Raw genomic sequence first — 23,040 nt, forward strand, 5'->3', positions numbered from 1 at the left:
GATCCCCCATCCTCTCCCCCAGTGTCGGGGATTTTGGTTCACGCCTCCAGCAGCCAGCCACGTGCTGCAGTCGGGCACAAAGATGCTTTCCCTGGGAGCCTTCTCCAGGCCAGAGGCACAGCAAAGCTCCTGTTGGTATCAGCACAAGGAAGAACGTGCACATTTTCTCTGATCTCTTCCTTCCTTTGTCTCTCACTCCCTTGCAAAACCCCGGGACTCGCAGGGCTGCCCGCCTTGATCTTTGGGAACAAGGCTGCCTTTGCAGCGTGTGCTCACAGCCACGAAGCTGGATGAAAAGGGGAAAGGCAAAGCAGCGACCTGACTGATCCTTCCTCCCGAAGCACCCTGGGCATCCCTACGGCTTTTACATGGTTTTGGTGCCCGATCGCCACAGTAGCCAAGCGCTGTGCTGCAGGAGCATCCTACAACCTCAGCCCAAAGGTTGGCCCTGCCCGGTGTCCTGGCCCAGCCACATAGCCCTGGCTAATTTTCAGCCTCAGCAGCATCCTTTGACGAGGAATTTCACTGTTTGCACTGTAAACAGCAGGAAAAAAACAACTCCTTTTATTTTTTTTACACTATAAACAGGGAAAAAAAGAAAACAAAAAAATTCCCATCTTATTTATTTTGAATCTATTGCCCAAGAATTTCTCATAAGACCACCCACTCCACTGGCAAAAGCCATCGCTCCGCGTCCCCTTTCTGGGGTGCTGTTCTTAGGAGGCTCCCAAGATCTCCAGACTCGTTTCGGAGATCTCCTAAGCCTCCTCCTTCATCCGCAAGGAATTCCCACAGCAAAGCACTGCAGAGCACGGGAGCAGCCCCGGGGTGCTGGAAGCAGATCCCATTCCTGCCCCCACCACCCCTGACAGCCACGAGCCACGGGATGCAGAAGGACGCAGCCAGAGGTGCGCAAAAAGAGGAGAGTGTTTCTTTTTTTAAAATTCTTTATTTATAAAAAAGTACATTTTTTTTTTCCACAGCTGAGCCACTATTGTTTTTTTTTTTTGTACAAGTAAAAGGAAGGGTGATGCAACACCCCGCCCACACAAATTATAACCATGAAAATGTCCCCCTGGACCCCAAACAAACAAATCGTTACAAAGGATGGAAAACAAAAAACAAACAAAAAAAATCATAAAAGTCCATTACATTATTATTATTTTCATTTTTTATTTTTTACAAAAGCACTTACAACACAGATTAAAAAAAAAAAAAAAAAAAGAAGTGGGGTTGGGGCTGTTGGTCTGTCTGCAGCCTTTATTCCACACTGACAATTACAGCAAGGGGAAGAAGAAAACGAGATAAAATCACCGGAGTTAAGGAATCACGTTTAAAAAAAAATAATAAAATAAAAAAGGCAAAAAGAAAAGAGAAAAGCAGATCCTCAGCGAGAACACCTCGGCCAGCACCGGGGTGTGCCAGCGAGGATCCTGCCTGTTGCCTTCACCCCAAGCACATTTTGTGGCTCTGGTGCTCTCCCCGCGGCACTGGGTGCCACCGCGAGCCCCTCACCCCCCTGCTTCTCCCCGTCCTGGGACCCCTGACCCATTTCGGACCCCCTTGAGCTTCGTGCAGCCGCCGGCACGATGCCCTCACCCACCTCCCGGCCTCTCGGCCATGGGGGCTTTCCCTCTGAGCTTTGAGCCCCAAACTGCCCAAATCCACGTGTGCGTGCTTGTGTAGGGGAAAGGCAAACAGCGGAGGAGATCTGCAGCCCCCTTTCTAATTGCATTCCCTTCTCTAATTGCTTGAAGATCAATCTTTTGAGTCTCTCTCTCTCTCCCTCAACCCCTCGGTGATTTGTGCTGAACAGTTGTGTTTTTTTTAATTTTTTTTTTTTGACTCAACACCAGGAAAATGGCTCCCTTTGTCCCTCGTGTCTTTGCAATCAATTTGGTGCTACCATTTCAGTTTGATTTTTTTTTTTTTTTACTAAAGAAATCTTCAGGTTTTATTTTTTTTCCCCCTTGACTGAACGAAAACGATTTTACAACCGGGGGAAAAAAAAAAAAAAGTAATTAAATAAGGGAAAATAACATCACTGGGGCGAATTGCAATGAATAATCCTAGACGTAAGCCCCAGCAGGAAAACTGCTGGGGTGTCTGTACGTCAACTATAGGATCGTTTGGGGTTGTGACACCAATGTGCCAGCTCCTGAGCATGTGGAGGGAAGGAGCTGGGGCTCAGCCCTTATTCATCTGGGTGAGCTCCACCAGGATGCCCGGGGGGCTCAGGGCAGCCCCCAGCTCCCTGCTCACCTCTCCTGCCTGGCTGGCTCCGGAGGTGCTCTCTGGGGACCCCTTCCAAACCCAAAGGCGACTCAACTAACGAGCTAAAGCATAAATTGGGGCATTTCCAGCAGCTCCTGGCACCTCAGCAAGGCAGGGCAGCGCCATGCCCTCAGCAGGTGATGGGTGGGCGAGGACAGGGACGTGCTCGGAGGGGGTCCCAGCCTCCTGCCTGCCCTCGGTTGGGCCCAGCGGGGTTTTACACCTCCTCAGCACTTTTTGGTGGCAGGGGAGTGGAGGAGCAGGAGGCTTGGGCTTGGGTTTGGGTCAGCCGAGACCCTCCTGGGAAGCTGGGGGGGCTCGTGGTGGGACCCCTGGTGCCCAGGGTATCACACCAGGGAATTTTGGAGATGCCCTACCCGCTATCTCCTCTTCTTCCTCCGAGCCCACTGTCCTCCAGAGCCCCCAGATGGGCAATGGACAAGCCAAGGAGGTTATATCCCCAAAACGACACCTCAAAGCGAGGGTAATAACTACGGTGTCAGCAAACTGGGAGCAGTTTGGGGCTCTGAAATGCTGGGGAGGCGAATTTGTCTCCTGGAAGAATCGCTGCTGGACCCCACGGCGTGCAACAGCCCCATATAACCTATTACAGAGGGATGGCACAGATTTCATCCCCTGCGGGGGCTGCTTGGTTCTGGGGTGCTCCTGCTGGGGTTGGAGGGACACGGGAAGGTCTGGCCGTGTTTTGGTAAGGGTCAGCTTTAGGGCTGAGGTGGCCACAGGGCTTCCTGCGGTGCAGGGCTGTTCTGCCAGCAGCCAGGAAGCAGGAAAGCACCGAGGAAAGCACCAGAGGCTGCTTGGATCAGAGCTGACCTGGACTCATCTGTGTGGGTCTGGTTCTGCAGCAGGATAACCGCTGGATGCTGGGGAACAAAGCCCAGCGGGCAGGGCAGGAGGAGAAAGCAGCCCTGCTGGTGTTAGAGGGGCGTGATAACACAGCGCGGAGAACTGGGGGTTTCTTTTCAAACAAAAGATTTATTTATACATCCAATTAAAAAAAACAAAACAAAAAAATAAAATAAAAATTAAAAAAAAAAAAAGAAGAAGAAGAAGAAGAAGAGCGATAATCCCCAACCCAGTGAATCTGATTTGGATAAGGTCAGTGTCAGAGGGCCCGGGAGCCTGGAGTCCCATTTACCCACGGAGCAGAGATAGCAGCAGTCCGAGCCCCCATCCCAGCGCGGGGGCCCGGGGGAAGGAGGACGAGATCAGTAGCCCAGGCTCACTCCCTCCTGCCCCATCTCCCGAGGCTTTGCTGATCAGAGGGAGAGGACATGGGAAAAGTGGCAACCAAAGCAGGCCAAGCAACGTACCCACGGGCTCGGGCTGCTGCTAGAGGGATTAAGCGCCGCCCGCATGCTCTGACCGAAAGAAAGAGGAAAAAAAAAATAAACAAAATCAAGTGTAAACACATGACAATTAAGTCTTAGTGGTATAAAGAAAGCACGGGGCCTGTCCCCAGCCCCTGCAGTACGGTGGGCAGGGGGGGAGCGCTGCCCCCCGGGTGCAGCCCGGGGCTGGGGGCTGCAAGAAGGGGCCAGGGCTGCTTCGAGCCATCGCAGGGGGGGAAAAAATAATGTCAGCAATAAATACTCCTCGTCTTTCTTTTATAAAGAACGCTCCGACAAAGACGGAAAATGAACAGGCAGGAGGTGATGGATGGGAGGAGGAAAATGGCAGCTCCGCTTCCCTGCCCTGCTATCAGCCCGCGCACCCGGGGCTGGTTTTGGGGCTTTCCTCCCCGCTTCTCTCCTCATTTTCCTTTTATCGAGTCATTCCAGCCCGGGAGAGGATCCCCCAGGCGTGCAGCGGGCGATGGGGACAGGCCCAGGCCCCGCTGGGAGCAACGTGCTCAGGAAGAAAAGTCCTTCCAGCCGGCCGTGGCACCTCCGTTTCCTTCGCCACCAGCTCCTCTGGCCTCTGTCCTGCGGACAGCCCGGCCGGCCCCCTCCCCGGGTTAAAACAAAGCAGAAAACGACAACATACAAACAAATTCCAGTGTTTCAGGGGTGCCGAAGTGGGAGGAGGAACCTCGGGGAGGGACGCGGGGCCAAAGGGCCCCCTGAGCTATGAAGACACGAACAGAGTGTAATATACAGGCTGGGCACCAGTCGTTAAAGCAAAGAGTAACACCTACGCCACCGACCAATACAAACACCACAGAAGGGGACGAAAATTTTCCAGAGAAATTAAAAAGGCAAAAACCAAAACCGAGAAAATAATTACCCGACCTCCCACCTCCCGTCCCCCCCTCGCCCCCCCAAAAAAAAATAAAACAAAAAAAACCCAAAAAACGATCTGTAAGCAAAGCTTTCCCCCCCATACACACACACACCCCCCATGTCCCCCTCCCCAACCCGCTCGCCAGCGCCGGAGCCTCCGAAGTCCTTGGGGGGCGTGCGGGGGGCTCGGGGGGCCCCGGGGGGGCTCGGCGGCGCCTCGGGGGGAGCTGGCGGGCGCGTGGCTGCGTGCGGGCGCGTGGCTGGAGCCGGGAGGCGAGCTACACGTACCACTCCTTTTTGGAAATGAAGGAGCCGTCGTTCTGCGACACCATGTTCTCGGCGATGTCGAGCTGCTCGGGGTCGTACTGGAAGCCGAGTGTCCGCTCGTCGTAGGGCTCGGGGTGCGCCTCGCCCTCGTCCACCGTGAAGTAAGGCCGCTTGGCGTCCTCCTCGTACTTGTTGGGGCCGCCCAGCTTGCGCTCGCCGCCCGCGTCCTCGTCCTCGTCTTCGTAGGTGCTGCCGCCCAGCGGGCCCGGCTTCTTCTCGTCGTCCGAGTCGTCGGGGTACTGCAGGTTTTGGGCCATGGGGGGGTGATGCTGTGGGATGCCAGCCTTGCTGTAGCCGTTGCCGTAGACGTGCTTCTTTGTGCTGTAGTCACCCTTGAAGGTGTGACGCCGGCGCCGGAGTACCACAAAGAGCACCACGGCCACCACCAGGACCAGCGAGACGCCTCCCACTATGCCCCCGATCACGGGGGTGGGGATGTTCGGCTGCACCATGGATTTGCGATCATCGATTGGAGACGGGGTGTAGGGAAATTCTGGGTAGGAAAAGACAGATGGAAGGGGGAACAGTGTCAAACCATGCGGAAACGCGCCCTCCCTCCATGCTCTCATTGCCTTTTTTTTTTTTTGGGTGGGGTGGGTGGGAGGGGTGGGAAGATGAGGGTAAGGAACAGGGAAGGGAAAAAGCAGGGAAAGGGGAGAAGGGTGCGTCAGAGCAGGGGTCGGGGCAGGAGCTCTGCCCCGGCGCGGGGATGCGGCCATGCCGTGCCAAGCTGCCCAAGCTGCATGCAGGAGCCCAGCAGGCTGGAAGCGGCGTTTCCCTCCCCACCCCTCCCGGTTCCTCCAGGCGTGCTCGGATCCCACACCCCCAGTGCCATCGGTCCGGGTGTTTTCCATTTCACGGGGAGCTTTCACGCGTCCCCACAGCCCTACGATGCTCCGGCACCGGGAGCAGGACCCCAAACCCACCCAGTGGTGGGCACCGAGCGGCTGCGGTGCTCCGTGTCCCCCTCCTCGGCACCCCAGCCCACCCTGAGCCCATCCCCAAGGGCAGCAGCACCTCGTTGTCCCCACACACACCCCACGGGCACGCGGTGATGCTCGGGGTTGGGGCTGGCTGCCCGGTGGCGCAGGGACACCGACCTCCCCCCCTGCGGCCGGCGCGGTGCCACGGCTCAAGCTAATCTTGTTCCAGCAGATACCCCGACCCCCCTCATAAACAAACAATGCCAGAAAGAGTAGAAGAGATATGGGAAAGCGGCTCCCTGCTCTCTGACACGCTTTGAGCCATGCTTTTTGGCACGGATAAAGTCTGACCCAGGACGTAAGTCACCCTCCCCAGCCCTCCCTCGGCACACTTGACAGCCCCTGGCCAAATTCTGCTCTTTTTGTCCAACTGCCCGTCGAGCAGCGGTGTCCGTGAGGCTTCAAGCACCAAGTGGCTGTCTCTGTCCTTCACCTGCCTCCTAATTTCAGCAGCAGATGCCAGGTTAACACCCCCTGCCACCCCTAGGTATTGTTAAGGGGGGTCCCCAGGGCCCATCCTGCGTCATGCTGGTCATTGTGGGCTCTGCTGTGCCCGGACCCTCCATCCCTGACCCCCATCCATGTGGGCAGGGGGAGAAGAGAGGGACAGAAAGCCACGACAGCACGAGCAGACCACGGGACCAGCACCCAGCAGCATCCCAGGACCAGCAGCACGGCACCTGGGCTGCTCCAACCACCAGCCCTGCCCTTGCACACCGAGCTCAGCCCCCTCACGCTGCTCCCTCCACGTCCCAGCCCTGTCTCCCAGCCCTGCTCGGAGCCACAAGCCCTTTTATTGCTGCTCGGGACCCTCCCAACCCTCACTTTATACCCGGCAGGCACCGAAGGACCTCAGCACGTCCTCCACAAGAGCAGCCAGGATGGGCGATGGGCTGGGAGGGGTTGAAAGAAAGCGGATCTGGGGCTGGATCTGCTTTTTGTCCCCTCGTCACGGGCCTGTGGGAGTCTGCTGCTGGCAGCCAAGTTTCTGCAGGAGGGCAGGAAACCCTGAGCAAGGCAGAGCAGTGCAGGGAGCTGCCCTGCAGCACAAGGCAGCCCAGCCACGAAGGGAGAGGGGAGAAAAGAGTTTGCTTCCTCTCCGCAGAGGCAGTTCCAGGAGCAGCTGCACGTTTTGGACACGGGCTCTGAATCCGAGCAATCGCCGGCCTGATCTTTTTGGCACAAGCATTTTGCTCGTGCCTGGGAGCTGTTTCACCCCTGCCTTTCCCGAGACATCACCCCAGCCACGGCACCGTGGTTTCTGCAGCGCTGCCTGGCCTCGAGCAAAGCCTCACGAGCCTGAAAGCAGGCGCCGAGCAGCACAGTGGGCAGGACGGGCTGGGGGGCAGGCAGATGGAAGGCTCCCTGCTGCAGCCAGAACCAGGAGAAAGATGCTGCGCAGGCAGGAGTCAGCATCTCCTTCCAAAGACAGCCCTCGGAGCAGGAGCGAGGGCATGCATTTCAGCACGGGGAGCTGAGGCTGGGCTCTGGGAAGCCAAAACCACATGTTGCTTCACCAGAAGGCTTGTCAGAGCCAGCTGCTGAATGCAAAGCCTCTCTGCCGAGCCAGCAAGAAATGTCACGTCCATCCCCTGCTAGTCCTGGCTGCCGAGGGCTCCGCTTCAACCACACGAGCATCCGCGCAGCATCCAGCCCTGCCCGTGCCAGCTCCCACCCCTGCCCTGCAGACCCCAAAGCCTGGAGCTGGAGGGGTGCAGGGAAAGCCCAGCGAGCTGCCCCACACCCCGGGGGCGATGTTGGTGATGTTTTCCCCCACCCACAGCTCTGATCCGAACCTCTGCGCACTCCTTCCAAAGGCTCTTGGCCCACTTTCCCATGACGAGCCTCTTTATCAGCCCAGGTTGGAGGCACGAAAGGCAAGGGCGAAGGTTTTCCTCCCTCTCCTGTGTGTATTTATTTTCTCCTGCCCTTTGTGCTGCTCGCCCCTGAGATAACGCTCGCCTACGGGCCACCCCCGTGCCAGGGCCACCGCCGCGGCCACGGCAGCCAGCGCGCCGCTCCCGGGCTTTTCACACCTTTTTCTGCTGAATTTATTTTCTGCTCAGCTCCCGTCCACGTCCTCCTCGCCGTGGCCCACTTCCCATGCCGGAGAAACCAAAACCGAACCGTGGGAAGAGAGGGGTTGGGCAAGTGGGAAGCCCGCAGCCCAAATCTCCCACCTTCCTCCCCAAACCGTGCTCCGAGCCTGTGGGACCGAGGGGCTCAGGGGGCGCAGAAGGGGAGCGTGGCCAAGCCTGGGGCGTGGGGGGGGTGGTCAGAAATGGGTAAAAAAAAGAGGAAAGAGGGATCCAGGGCAGGCCGAGGCGTGCCACCGCCGCTGGATGGCGGTGCAGACCACCGCTGCCTCCCAGCGCCCCTCTCCGTGGCCTCTGGGCACCCCCCCTGCAGGGTTGGGAGAGGGACCCTTGGGTGCCCCTGCCCTGCCACAAGGACACCGAGGACACCGCCAGGCTCCTTCGTAGCTCGGGATGGAGCAGGTTCTGGGCACGCAGCCGCTGCCAGCAGCCCCACAAAGGGGAGGGGAGGCAGGGTGCTGCCCACCCGCTTTTTGTGCGCGGGGCGTCAAGGAGGGGGAAGTGTGGGAACAGGATCCCCCCCCCCTCCTTTTTGTGTCCGAGGGGTGCGTGAAATTTTTTTTTTTGGAGAGCGGTGCGGTGCCTGAGCGCGCTGGGGGCCCTCCATGTGAAAAATCCATTAGGAAGAGAGTCTGGAGAGAATTAAAGCCGCTGTGAAAAGCGGAGTGGGGAAACAGGAGACGGCGGAGAGCGGGGAGGGGGAACAAGCCGGGCTTTAATGCCAGCATAAAGAGCCTGTCCTCCTCCTGCTCCCCCCTCCCCAGCCCTCATAAAAACAGGGAGCGCTGTGTGAATAGGAATTAGAGCAGCAACACTATCTGCCCGCTGCCCGGCTCTGCCAGCTGTTGCTTTCAGCCCAGCTCCCTGTCCCCGTGCCAGCTCCCGCACGGCAGCTGGGAGCGAGGGGGCTGGGGATGGCCCCGGGGCTTCGCTCCCCTTCCCTTTGATCCCACCAGCATCGTCCTGCTTCTGCCTCCCCCAGGAGGGGGCTCGGGGGCTTCTCCTGCTGCTGGGAACTGGGAGCTGGGAGCACCCAGGGGTGACGCCGCCGACCGTCCCCCTCATGAGGGTGGCTTTGGAAAAAATACAGGTGTTAAAATCGCTCCTTTCTGTTCATGGCTGGTTTCCAGCACAAAAAAATAGGGAGCTATGCAGATCACGCCGCCCGCCCATCCATCCCTCAGCTACGGCTTTTTGAGCCTGCTGGCCAATTTCGGTGCTATCTGATGGAGAAGGAGCAGAATTATCCCCACCACGCAGCTCTCGGAGGTGGGATCCCTGGCAGAGGTGGGACCTGAACCTCATTAGACATCAGAGAACCCACAGGGACAAGAGCCTGCTCCCAAGGGCAGGAAGGGCCCTGATCAGAAAAAAATGTATTTTTAGCCACCAGATTATTCTTCTATGGTATGCAGGAAAGGGTTTACAAAAGCCCAGTGCTCATCGTGCTGCTTGAGTGTTTTATAAGGGGCTGCTTCCTGTGGGAACATCTCCTTGTGGAGTCACAGCCCCATCCTCTTCCCTTCAATCAAGGGCCAAGGAGAAACTCAGCACCAGCCCCCGATGCAGCAGCAGCTGGTAGGGGCGAGCAGCAGCTCTGGGGAGGAGCAGGAGCCCTAAAACCAGTGGGTTCCCAGCTCCCAGCTGGCACCAAGCAAACAGAGTGGCTTCGTTTTATTATTTTTCGGAGACAGATTGCTGGCGGCAACCCATCCACGCCAAATTATCCCGGGACTTTGACCCGTTCTGCTCCTGAGTCACGACAGGGAGACACCTCAGCCCTGGCAGGGCTGGTTGGAGAACCTGGCAGCTTTGCTGCCCTTTTCCCTCTCAGCATCCCACCTCCTGCAGCGGGGGTGCTGCCTTCCCATCCCCACGCAGGGCGCTCCTGCTCTCCTCGTGCCGCGGCGGCGCAGGGAGCAGAGGAGGCAGAGGGGGGAGAACAAACCTCTGGCGACTCATCCAGCAGTGCAGCAGCTGCCGCTGGCGTGTCAGAGGGTGACGGCTTTCAGGCCAGATGCCAAGCCAGCCTTAGGTTTTAATCTCCTGCCAGGTCACCTACCGCTTGTCAATCAGGATGCCAGCAGCCGGGGTGCAGCAGACGCCGTCTGGAGGGTCAGCATCAGGCAGAGCCCCCCCATCCAGCTGCCCGTAGCCCCAGGGCTCCAGAGCTGCAACCCCCCCCCAAATTTGTACGCACCCCCGTGTGCCCGAGGGCCAGGGCATGCAATAATCATGTCACGGGGCAACAAAAGCTGCTGCACCCCAGCACGTCCCCGAAAACACGTGTGTGCTCACACGTGCGCCGATGCTCACGCACGGCTGTGCAGCAGGGCAGCCCCGTGCCAGCGGGCGGTTTTTGGGGTTGCACAGAGCCGTGCAGACGGAGGGGAGCTCCCCTCCACACGCGTGTGCAAGCGCTCAGGGCAGCCCCAGGCAGTCCATACCCCCAGCTTTTGATTATGTCGCCCTCCCGGCCGGAATAAAGAGCTACATGTCACACTACATGGCTTGGCTGCCACTGACAAAGGTCCTGCAAGGCGGGAGAAGCTATTACAGGAACAGATTGCAGGAATAAAATATTAAATTTCCACTTATCCATCCCTTTAATACGCTCAAACTCCAGCAGAAGCGTGCAGCCGTCCCCCCGAAACGAATCGGGGCTGACCCAGCCCTGCTCCTCCTCCCGGGGGCTGGGATGGAGGATGCTGGGCGGCTGCTGCAGGTTTTTCTCTGCATCAACCTTCTGTGGGTTTTATTTATGTATTTATTTATTTATTTATTTTCTCCCCAGGCTGGCTGCTCACTAGATTGAGCTCTGTTCACGGCATGCATCTCTTGAAAGATGTTTCGTGGTCCGCTGACAATCCCGAAATTGTCTGCGAGACCCAAACAAATGTACCTGTAATAGCTGAGCGAGGGTGGCTGAGCCCTCCCAGGCACTGGCCTAATCGGTCCTGAGGGAGATCTGGATAAACATATTCAGATCCCATGAATTATTAAAAGTGTGGTGGTTTTTATTTTTATTTTTTTACATGCCGGAGCCCTGCCTTAGCGTGTTGGCTGCTCTCTGCTCCTAGCGGGGGCTGCTGGTGCGTCCCTCCATCCCTCTTGTTCAACCTCAGCACCACAATTTGGATTTTGGGGAATAAACTGGGAATGCAGGCAGACCTCTACCCAACGTTGTGTGCTGCCCCTGTGGGCTGGCAGTTTGCAGAGCCCCAGGAACACGGCGCTCTGCTGGGCACCTCCAGCAGCTGGGTGGGTTTTGGCCACGACCTTGCCCTTTTTTTTGGGGGTTTTGGGCAGGGATGGGGCAGGGCTCAGCACGGAGCTCTGTCTGTCTGGTTCCTTCCCCCCGGCAAACAAAAAATCCCCCAGAGAAAAGCATGTACCGGGAACAACTCAGCAGGCACGGCTCCAGGACAGGAGGTGTGAATTAAAGGCCTGCCACAGTGATAATGATCATAAATAAACGCTTCGTAATTAGCATCTAATTAGCACATCCCATCCATTGACCTCCGAGCGCTCGGATAGAGGAAGATTCGCCCGCTTCCCCCATGTCACAGCGAGGGGACTGCCCAGTTCTCCCAGTTTCACCAGTTCATTGCTCACCACTGCAGCCCCCCAGCCCCTCTGTGCACCCCCAGCCCCGGGGGGCACAGCTTTGGAGCCTCAGCACCCCTGTGAGCCCGGCTAGCTTGTGCTGCCTGGATATTATCCCCTGGGGACAAGGGACACCAGGAGGAGCCCACCACGGACCCCCCGTGCATCACCCCAGACACCAAGCGGGTGTCCCGGGGGGCTGTGGCAGGTGTTTGATCCCTCCTGTGCCCCCCTGAGAGCTCTTTTACCCACAGCAAGCCTCCCTGGTGCAACAACTTATGGTCACTGCCCAGCCATCACCTCCTGACCCCGTGCAGCCATCGCTCCTTTACCCCAAAGGAGCGGGGTGAACTTCCCTGCCTGTTTCTGGGCATCACCGTCTTCTCCTGACCTATCTGAGTGCTTTTTTTCCTTCCCTCTGTCCTCGTCCCACTCCTTCCACCTTCCAGCAAACACCTCCCCGACACGTCTCAGCTCTTAACACGTCCAACGAGCCACCCGAGCCCGAAGCAGAAAAGAAGACGAGGGGAACGAGACCGAAGGCCTCTTGGTGTAAGAAAGGAAAAGACGACGAGAGAAAAGGAGAAAAAAAATCCAAGCAAACCCAGGAGAAAGCAAAGAGCCCCTGCTCCCTTTGCAGCAAGACTCTCCCCCAAAAGGGACACCGGGGGTTCAGACAGACATTGAGAAGACATCGCTGGCTGGCAGAGGTCAGCAGCTCACCCCCACCTCCTCTCCCCACCTCCTCCTCCTCTTTCAGAGCTTTCCTACCTGTGACATTGACTTCCACCAAGCCCGACCGGGTCCCGATGGCGTTGGAGGCCTCGCAGATGTAGGTGCCAGCCACGCTGTAGGAGACGGGCCCCTTGAAGTAGATGGTGTTGTTCTGGATCTCCACACTGCCGGGCAGCGTCCCGTTTGGCCTAGGGGAGAGAAAGACCATGGCAGAGCCCGGAGGTGGTGCTCAAAATGACCAAGGAGCCCTGCAGGGGTGATGCTGAAATGCTGCTTCTGCTCCTGCCCTTGGGCAGGTCCGGGTGCTGGTGGTGCTGGCTGGAAAACACCCGGCCACGGCCACGTAGCCAGGCTTGAAACCAAACCCTGGGGCTGAAACGTTGCAGGGAAAAGTCTGGGGTGTCTCCGGGGTAAATCCTTTGCGTGATGAGGATCAGCTCTTTGTATGGATCTTTTGTTCTCAGTGATTTCAAGGGAGACTGGCAATATTTGGGTCACAGCTAGCCCCTTGGGTTTGGCTAATGGTATGTGGAGTGCTTTTAGACCATGTTCTCCCTATCCAGAGCACAGCCTGGGAGCTTAAAGTGCTTCATTTCCCAGCACAATCCCCACGTGGGTGCAAACGTGGGGTACAACAGACAGCTGATGGGTTTGTTTCAGGCCGCTCACCCCTAGCAGGCCCACCTTTAGGGTGTTTCTCCAGCCTTAACTTCCCATTTGATGGAAAATACGGGAATGGGACACCGACCTAACCCTGCTTTACTCCACTTTCCTGCCCGTGTAACTGCTGGCCGATCAGCCGGTGTTAATTGTAACTCCAGCTCGAGTAAAGTGGTGCTAATTTACAGCCCTGCCATCGCTGGCCTGCCCGTGTCAGCAGAGTCAGAGAAGTGTGAAGCTGGAACCATGCAAAGCTAAGTCTAGAGGTACACAGAGTAAATGAACAAAGGCAGATAAAAATAAAAAAAAAGCCTGTGTGTGAGGAAACGACACACATGGCCTGGTTATTCTTAATTACTGAAGCAAAGTAAAGTAATTACTTCTCTTAGGCAATTAAAAATTACTCAAGTAGTTCTTTCCCCTCCTCCCAACAAAAATGTGCACATATTGTCAGCAATTTGTAAGAAACAAAAGCCAATAATGGGGCATAATTATATTTGCAAAGAAGTGCCTAAATGCACACGGGCAAATTTTGCCTGTCTATATATACACACGGGCACACGCGGAGAGCAAACAGCTGGGTCAGAAAAAGGGGCACTCCTCCCCAGCCACCCCGAGCCAGGGATGCTGATGGAGGAGCAGAGCAGCCTAATGTTGGTCCTCTGCCTGGGGGTGAAGTAGGGCTGTGAATTTACAGACAAGGCACACCTGGAAGCTGCTGTGGGGCTGCTTCTATCGGCTCCTCGCCGGGAAAGGAGAGGAGAGGAAGCAGGGCCAGCCTTGCTCGCTCTCACCCTCTGCTTCCCTTGTCTCCTGCCTGCCCTCTCCTTACCTTCAGCTGCAGTCCAGCTTTCCTTTCCGTCCTCTTTCAGGTCAATAATCCTATTTTCCGTCCTAACTGACCCAACAAGTGTGCCAAAGGGAGAGGCTGGGAAATTGGATCGAAGAGCTGTTGGGCTTAGAAGCCTGTACTCTCTAATTCCGTGCTGTCCCTCTCTCCCTTCTTCTCCCCACAGGCCCTCCTCAAAGCCAAGTATTGCTGCTCCCTCTGCCTCTGAGCTGTACATCAAGCAACCCTCACCAGGACAGCGGGTTAAAGACAGACAAATGGACACACTCACAGCTCACGGAGAATTCACAGGAAAAGCTTTCTTTCCAGTGTTAAAAAAAAATAAATCATCAACCCCACAAGCACAGAGGAACCAACTCAGTGCCTGGCTCAAAAACACGAAGTTGCCAAGAATTATTTCTGCCAGAGCTGAATTTATTCCCCCCAGCGTGCCAACCAGGTGTGGAAACGAAGCGCCGGAGCCGGTGATGCTGTGCCGTGCTCAGCCCTGACACCTGCATCCCCTGCTGTGCTTGAGCCCAGTCGGTAGCTAACCCTTTTTCCTGCCCTGGGCTAGGAGAACATCACCTGGCTGAGAAATCTGGCAGCGGGTTGCCCCGTGCTTCTGCTCTCAGCCTGCCTTCAGCATGGCTGCGGGGCAGGAGCTGGAGATGCTCGTGCCGCTGGCTGTGAGCTCCTGCCGCGGACAGCCTGGTGCCCAGGAGCCCAGCAAGAGCTCAGCCTTGCATGAAAGAGCAGAACAAAGGGATGACTTGCCCAAAAGCTGAGAGAAAACCTGCCTCCTGTCCTCGGCTCCATCCCACAGGGCTCACTTCAGCTCAATTCTTCAGCTCTGCTGCATGGAGAGCCGGCATCTCCTCTGCCTTGGGTGCCACAAGGGGCACCTCTGCCTCCAACACCTTCCTGGCAATGCTGAGAGGAACCCAGAGAGACCCCTCAGAGCTTAAATCAAGCTAGAAGAACCACCAGAGAGAGCTGGGGATGAGAACAGAAAAAAAAAGGCAAGAAAAACAATCCTCTTCAGGCTTGCATTGTGAGCAGTTTGATCTGGAAGCAAAATGAGAGACAATATGCCTAGCTCCTTGCAAAGCCATTTTGAGAGCCTCTTTCCCGATGACAAATGCCAGATGAAAAGAAGAAAGGATCCATTTTATCCTTCTATTTTTTTAAAGCTACATAAGTGCTTATAGAAAAGGCAGAGAGGGAGGGAGAACCACCTCAGGTTCCATCAATTCCCACCCGGCTCCCCGGGCATCCCCCGCTCGCTGCTCAGTCCCTTCGGTGTGTTCAGCCAAGAGCTGGAGCCCTGGAGGATGAGGAATTACTTCTGTTTAATGTCAGATGCGTGGGGATGAGCGCTCCAAAGGGGAGCTCCTGCTCACAGCCAGGGCTGCTTCCAAGGAAAGTTTGGGGTTTTTTTTTACACGCAGAGGAATTTTGTGCTATTTGTGCCCCTTTAAGGAAGGGAAATCCCTTGTTGTTTGGCAGTGGAGCAATGATATACGCAGGGGCACTGCGAGGTGATGGTACTAGGAGGTTATTCTGGGTGCTGAGGCTGCACTGGTACTGGTAGCAAGCTCCAGCCCAGAGGCAGGGGGTCAGGATCCTCCCCACTGCCCTTCTTCCTCCCAAGGAAGGTGGCTGGAAGGTGACATTTGGGGACAGCAGGAGCACTGCGGGTACTTACAGCTTCCACTCGTAGGTGTGAGCGGGGGGGTTGGCGTCAGACTTGCAGATCAGCTTCACGTCCTTCCGATTGAGAAACCAGTTGCCATCGAACCCCTCGATAGTGACTTCTGGCTCATCTGCAGGGGGCAGAAAAAAGGGAAAGCAGGACGGGAAAGCAGAGGGAAGGGTTATGGGGTGGGAAGGGGAGCAAGCGGGAAGAGAAGAGGGGGCAGGGAGAAAGAAAAAGGTAGGAACAAAGGGATATGGTAGAGGCAGCGAGGGAAAGGAGGTAGGAGAAAGGGAAAACATCATTATTCCAAGGGATCACTTCCATCTGCACCCTCCAGAACAAGAAAGCAGCCCCCACTCCCACCCCTCCACCCGACCAGCACCACCCCTTCAGAAAACCCCTCTTTGGCCAAGTTTTATCCCCCGACCCATGCACTGATGCTGGATTTCTGCTCCTTGGCTCTGCCCCAGCTCGCTTACACTGCACGTTGAGGGTCATGCTGTCGGTGAAGCGCTCCAGCTGGTAGTTGACCACGCACATGAGCTGCTGCCGGTGGGCTTCGCGGCTCGGCACCAGGCGGTAGCGGCTGATGACCGTGATGGTGCCGTTGCTGTTGCGGATCTCCTGGAACTCCGCTTCCCCTTTGAGCTTGGTGTCCCAGGTGACGGTGCTGGGGGGCTTCCCGTTCGAGGAGGTGCACGTGGCCACCAGGATCTTCTCCGTCCTGCCAGCCTTGGCGATGAGGGGCCGCGTGGTGCCCTCCATCCGATTCGTGGGCTTGGCTGCAAGAAGCGCGAAGAAGGAGGAGGAGGAGGAGAAAAGGGTGCGAAGGGATGGTTAGAAAAGCCAACGCTACCTTCTCTGCTACAACCCAAGAGACACCTAGCACCACTGCGCCTCAGACAGACCCTGTTGGGAATCCAGAACTGGTGCAAATTGCTAGCAGGGAAAGACTGGTGGAGGTGCCCTGGATGCACAGATACATGATGAAGTTGGTGCTTTCCTGCTACAGGTTTTCAGCCTTGTTTCTACAAGAGAAACCCCAGCTGGAGAGCAAATGAATCATGTAGACCTTGGGTGGGGTCTCTTCACTCACAACTCTAAGCTCTGCTTGTGCTCAGGGCCTCTCTGTTGTCTTTTCTCCCTGTTCCTTTGACAGATACAGGTACATTAACTCACCACTCCCCTGGGGAACAGGTCACTTGTACTGTGCCTGCGGTAAGTGACAGGGGAGCTGAGGCCTGGAAGGAGGAGGAGACTTTCCCAGGACCTACCCTGTGTTCCCAGCCCTTCACCTCTTCACAGTCACCTTAAAAGAGGTAACATTTACACCCAGGATTCGCCTTCTCCCTGAGTCCCAAGGAAGGGTGCCTCAGATCCCTCTAGGTGTGCTTAACCAGAGGAAAAGGTCTGCACCCCAAAACCTGCCCAGTGTCTTACCCAGCACGGTGAGGTTGAGCTGACCTTCCCGGTTGCCGGTGGGGAAGGTGGCAAACTCGCAGATGTACACCCCCTCATCCTCCAGCTCCAGCCGGGAGAGCTGAATGGTGCCGTCCTTGAAGGACGGGTTGCGGAAAGTCACCCGCTCTTTGTAGGGCGAGAGGATGGAGACCCCCATGGCCGGGTTGTAGATGGCCACATTCTGCTTGCTGTTGTTGGTGGCTTTCTGCCAAGTCACCTGCGTGATCTTCACATTGGGGAGCGGGTTGGTGAAGCTGCAGTGCAGGACCACGTCCGTCCCGATGTACCCCGAGACTGTGTCATTGACTAAGACAGTCTGAGCTTGCACCCCTGCAACGACACGGGAAGACGTGAATATACACACGCTTCTTGGGGAAGGAGAACAAAAGAACAGCTGGTGGATACTGGGCCCGTGAACTCCTTTATTTATTCGCTCTCTTCTTCTCGTCACGGCCGATCCAAGAGCAGGCTATGGCTACAGGCTGGCAGCAACAACCTGCCTCCACCTGCAGCTCCGTTCCCGTTTGGAAGCACCTCCTGCCCCACCGCTGGTGCTCTGCCCCCACCACAACCAGCCCCAGTGCTCTGCAGCCTCCCTGGGGCTCGGGATCACCAAAAGGCACGAGGTTGGATCAGGAATAACTTCCCTTCCCTTTGCCTTCAACCTTGGAAGGCTCTGCATCAGTTATTGCAAGTTACACACAACTTGTGTGTCTGTAGGCATACGAAGGCGCAGATATTTATCAGCACAGCATGTACTAACATATGCTAACACACACTCAGGCATCCATTTAATCCTATTGGAAGTGCACCAGTAATTAAATGAGCTGCAAAGACCCAGGCCTGGATTTCAGAGCAGCAACAGCTCCCGGAGAAGAGCAGATTTATGGCGGTGCCCATCCACCTTGCATGATCTATCTGCATGATCCGGATACCTTCTGTGGCCTTTTTTTTTAAAAAAAAAAGCACAAACAAACAGAAGTGACTGCGTTTAGGAGCCTTCCATCTTAATTCTGCAGAGGGAAGACGAAAGGTGCTTGGGAGAAGTGGTGGCTGGTGCTCACGACTGCGATTCTGTCTCACTCGATTCCTCCCCTGCCAGATGGAGAAAAATGTCTCCCACCAGACTGACCCCGAAATTCATCTTTGGCTGCCACCGTGTCTTTCCCTAATCTGTATGTTTAGAGATAATGCGCTGGTAATTACACAGCCGGTATTTATATGAGAAATACAATGGAGGAGCGAGGTGGTGAGAACAAGAAAAGCGCGTTCTGCTCACTCCTGGCACAGCCTGGGCCGGGATGTGTTCTGGGAGGGGAAAGGGAAGAAAGGGGTAAGAAGAAAAGAGAGATGCACAAAGAGGGAGGAACATGAAAGGGTAGTGAAAGAAAGACTGGGGAAAGAGAAAAAAAATAGATGGCAGGAGAAACAGGACAGCATCTTCTAGCTGAGGGGATGGAGCATTTCTGGAGTCCCCCCAACCATGTTCCTGCAGGGACCAAAGGGCTCCCCGAGTGCTAGGGCAGCGTAAACTCCCCGCTCCCAGCCCCCAGCACTGCTCCTTCTGCCTTCCCCACACGAACGTGGCCTCGAGTGGCTCCTTCCTGCAGCTTCCCACGCAGCCAGACGCACCTCATCTCGCCCACAAACACCACTTCTACCTCTCTCCCCGCTGTGCTGCCCCCTCCATGCCTGCTCAGCCCGATCTCAGCCCCCTTCCCACCTTGGCCTCTCTTCAATCCCCTTCTCCTTCACGCCGAGCCCGTGACCCCGAGGACAAGCCTCAACAACCCAGCCTGGCCACGAGACGCCAGCAGCTGACCACAGTCAGCAGCAATTAAGCCCGAAACTCAGTCTCTGGAGCTTTGTGTGAACTTGCCCCCTTCCTGAGTCAAGCGCCAGTTGGCCCCACACCCTACCACGCCGGCTGGGTGCTGAGGAATGTTTTTTTTTTCAGCACAGCCACAGCAAAGCACTGGTGCCCTCATGTGCCTGCATGCATGAAGCCAGCGAGTCCTGGGAGATGGCAGGGGAGCTGCCGGGGCTGCACCATCCCCTCCCAGCACGGCCAGGGCCGTTTTGGGATGGGTGTCCCACCAGAAAGCAGAGGGAAGGGATGTTCCTGCTCTGATGGAGTCATGGCTGGACCATATCTCTGTGCCAGCTCAGGCTCAGGCCTCCTGAAGGTTCAGGTCTCCAGAAGGCTCATGCCTCCAGGATGTCCAAGCATTTAGACACCACAAAACCTTCCTGACACCAGCCCAGCCTGCACACTTGGCCCAGAGTGGCCTCCTGATGAAACGGGGGCAGCGGGTGCAGATCAGGGCTGGGTTTGGGTACGTTGTGCTGGGATTTGGGGCAAGAACAGCTAAAAGCGCTCCTCACCGAGGAGCCTCTCTCCGGGCTGCCTGCACCTGCGGGGCTGAGCCCCAGCTCTGCCAAGCGGCCCGGCTCTGAAGCCCTTTGCGCCTGGCGAGGCGTGTGGGAGCTTGCCGAGGAGCAAAAGCAAAAGCAATCCTGTAGCACAAGCCCTGGGAACAACCCGCGGTGTGCTCAGCACGCCCTCCTCCTCCCAGCGCCGCAGCGGAGCGGCTTCATCAGCGCCGGTCCCCACCTCTTTTAGGGCCCCCCGAGCGGGACCTGCCCGGGGCTGGGGCGCTGGTGCTGCTGGCCCCGCTCCCACACGAGCTCCCTGGCCCCCCACGGGCCCCAGCTGCTCGCTCGGAGCCACGTTTTCGAAATCCCACTCCAAGAGGCCACGTCGGTGGTGGCCTAGTGGTGTCACAAACGCCAGAGGCCGGCTGGACCCCGCAGAAGGCCGGGAAGCCACCGGGCCCTGCTTGGAGGTGCCTTGCAGGGCTGTGTGGGCTCCATGGAGTGGACAAGGGGCACGGCATGAAGGAGGCTGTGCCAGGCTTGAGGCCAAGGGGATGGCCACCAGCGGTGTGTCCCTTAATATATAGCCAGCCAGGCTGGCAGGGGTGGGTGTGTAGCATGAGAGGGGTCAACCCAGCCCCTCACTCATCATTACGGCATTCCTGTTTGTGCTATTTCTCTGAAAATTAACCAAACGCCTTCTCACAAAGCCAGTGGTTCTCCTTGACCTTGGGTGTGGAGCTCCCAGTTCTGACCTCCCCCTTTCGCTCTGCTCCTGCCATGGGATCCATGCATCAGCACAGACCGTACTGGGACACAAACTGGGGAAAAGGCAAATTTTCAGGCTGATGATCCTCGACCACAAAGGTGCTGCAGAGCCCTCAGCATCCCAGGTGCAAAGTGTCAGACTTTCGGCCGGGGAAAAAGCCGGTGCCAGCTGCAGATTGCCTGCCAAGGGCGCAGCGCTGCCAACGCCACGATTCAGGCCCCTACACGCAGCAGCTGTAACAAAAACAAATTCCAAACTTTCTAGAGGCTTCAGGGGAAAAGGGAAAAAAAAAAAAAAAAGCAGTGAAGAAATAACAAACAGCAAAAAAAAAAAAAAAGAACACAAACACCGTGCGGAAATCGCGTTTCCTTTCCAGGTGACTGAATAACTCACGGCTCTTTTGCAAGACGGGGTAAAGTCCTTGTGTGCTGCTCCTCCAAACCTCCCATCGGGGGCAATAAGGCACCCATTGCGCTGCTCCACACCGCAGCAATAACACCCACACCCCAACAAGGACGGCGAGGAACAGGAACAGACGGAGGAAAGGGGTTTTGCAAGGAGCTGGAGCCGCTTCCCATGCTCCCCATCCTAAATCAGAAGCCAGAGGGCAAAGCGGGTGCTGTCATGCTCCTGGGAGGGTTCGTCTGCAAGGTGACTGAGCCGGGACGGCGGGTCCTTGCCCCGTTACACACTCAATAATTCATCAGGGTGAACGCATAGATTATTGATGGCACCGGGTGTGCAAGCCAGGGAGAGGAGGAGAAACTAAAATCCCTAATCAGCCCCTGGAGAGGCTTGGGCATATTAAGCAGGATGTGTGTGTGCATGTGCCGTGCTGGGGCTCTTCGTCTTGCTTTTTCTCTGCTGAATGATGTGTGTGGTCGACGTGGCAGAGAAAAGGCTTGGGATACATCCTGCCATTCCTATGCCAGATCTCCCGGTGCCCACCGATCCACTCCGACACCTCCCGGGGCAGCCGGCACACCAGGAAGGATGAGCTGTATAGGTTGAAGCTTGCCGAGCTGCAATTTACTCATTAGTTTTTTGGTGGTGTGTGTTTTTTTTTTTTGTTTCGCTTTGTTTTGTTTTTAAGGGCCAAAAGCAGTAAAAAAGGCCCAGCTGAGCGCCAAAGACATGTTGGTGCCAAGACCTCATTAGTGGAGACCTCTGGGATCCTACTCCTCCACCCTGGCTTCTGAAGTGGTTTGCGTTGCTGCCTTTCCCCACGATCCCGAGCCCAGATATTCACTAGGTCATGCAAGGCCTTGGGGGCTCCGTGCAGAGCTCGGGTGCCCTGCGGCACAGGCAGGGGGCTGGGAGCGAAGGTCTGGGCGCCCTGCGTGAGGTGATGGTGCTCCCTTCGGTGGCTGGATCCTGAGAAAGAACCAAGGAACCTGCTGACCCTTGAGGGCTTTGCAGAATCCTTTCAGCGCCGAAAGGGGACCAGCGCCCAGCTGCTGCCTGGTGCTAAGATGCAAAGGCCAAGAGGCAGAGAGAGGAGAAAAGCCATGTGAAAAGCCATGTGAAAGGTGCCAGTGGAGTCCTGCCATGATCAATAAACAATAAGCGCTCAGCCTGGTGAGGACACAAAGGTTTCAAGGCCACTAGCTGCCATCAGGGCATCATCTCTCTCCTCCACTCCACCCAGCTGCACGTAACGCCACCATGAGCAGAGGTGGCTGACTCAGCCAAGGCAGCTGGTGGCTCCTGAACCTTGAAACCTTTCTCCGAAGAGCCCGGGAGGTGCTGTTACGTGGATGCTCCCACACTTGCAAGACCTGGTTCCTGCTCCCTCGTATAGAAAGCTCTGGAACTGATCTCCAGGCATTAGCGAGCTCTGTCACAACAGCCAGCCTCCAATCAATGCCTCTTTGTTAAGCACCATGTGAACTGCACTCTGCTTTGCACAACCTTGCCTCCGCTGAGCCTCTCGCTGATTTCTCGCTCTCCTGTTCCCTGATACTCATCTCACCCCGAGGGCATTGAAACAGCCCTTGGCAGCGGTGTGATGAGCCGCCCTTTGGTGTGGCAATATCACGGCTGATGCAAATGTCAGAGGATCCATCCTAATAGACTTGGCATCACTGAGAACTGAAGGGGATGTGGAGAAGGTCACAGCAGCTGGACCTCCCACAAGGACAAGGCGATGCCTCGTGCTGCCACCTACAAAAGACCCTGCAGCAAGCACCTGGCTTTGAGCTGGCCCCTTGCCTTGCACCTTGGTATGAGGGATGCTGCCCGAAACAGGGGCTTGCACACCTCAGAGACACTTCAAGATGTCCACAAGCCCCTCATGATGGTGTACAAATGGGATGAAACTTGAACTTGAAACTTTCCAGCTGTTGGTAGTCATTTCTTTTTCTCCTGATATTCCTGAATTCCTATTTCAAGTCCCCCCTGTTTTTAAGCGGAGATCAAGGGCTGAGATGCAGCACACAGGGCAGCATGCACCCAGCATCCCAGGGCAGCATGCACCCAGCATCCAAAAGCCCAAAGGAACACCACAGGTGCGTTAGGCAGGGTGGGAAATGGGAAAGCAAGATCCTAAAGCCCAGCAGGGGAATTTCAGGTGGCAGGAAGCAAAGGCTTGAGCTGGCGCTGGGCCACGATGTTGGGGTTAAAAACCTTCCCTCTTGCCAGGGAGACCTGGTATGGGTTGCCAGGCGTATTCAGTACCCTGCTGCTCTTCCAGAAGAGGACAGAGCTCGCCTTGCCTGCTTTGTAGATGGTTTGGAGCTTATTACAAAGCTGGAGAGGTCTCTCTGCCCAAGTTTCCTGCAGCAGCACACCTCCCCTGCAGGTCTCCATCCAGCTCAGCCCCCTCTTACGTGCACCAAAGGGGTTAGGAGGCGAAGGCTGCCTGCCCAGCACAGCAGGATGGGGCCTCGGAAAGGAGAAGTGGGAAGATTGCAGCTCCAGGTGACCCAGCTGCAAGGGAAAGGCCTGAGATAACAGATGGGGTAGGGGCACGCCGAGAGGAAC

The 23,040-nt window shown here is 56.5% G+C and overlaps 1 protein-coding gene across 1 annotated transcript in view; it reads right to left on the reverse strand.

The window, feature by feature from the left end:
• Window positions 1-4,671: 4,671 nt before the first annotated feature.
• The window catches only part of LOC311422447 (nectin-1-like), a 50,071-nt gene continuing 31,702 nt past the window's right edge, over window positions 4,672-23,040 (reverse strand). The window contains exons 2-6 of the mRNA XM_084495522.1: window positions 16,893-17,243; window positions 15,932-16,234; window positions 15,462-15,579; window positions 12,301-12,452; window positions 4,672-5,337 (exon numbers count right to left, since the gene is read on the reverse strand). Of these exons, the coding sequence (XP_084351648.1) occupies window positions 4,796-5,337; window positions 12,301-12,452; window positions 15,462-15,579; window positions 15,932-16,234; window positions 16,893-17,243 (1,466 nt within the window). The 3' untranslated portion in view covers window positions 4,672-4,795. The remainder of the gene's footprint in view (window positions 5,338-12,300; window positions 12,453-15,461; window positions 15,580-15,931; window positions 16,235-16,892; window positions 17,244-23,040) is intronic.

The sequence above is a fragment of the Aythya ferina genome, assembly GCF_964211825.1.
Source record: "Aythya ferina genome assembly, chromosome: 22".
In the NCBI taxonomy this organism is placed as follows: Eukaryota; Metazoa; Chordata; class Aves; order Anseriformes; family Anatidae; genus Aythya; species Aythya ferina.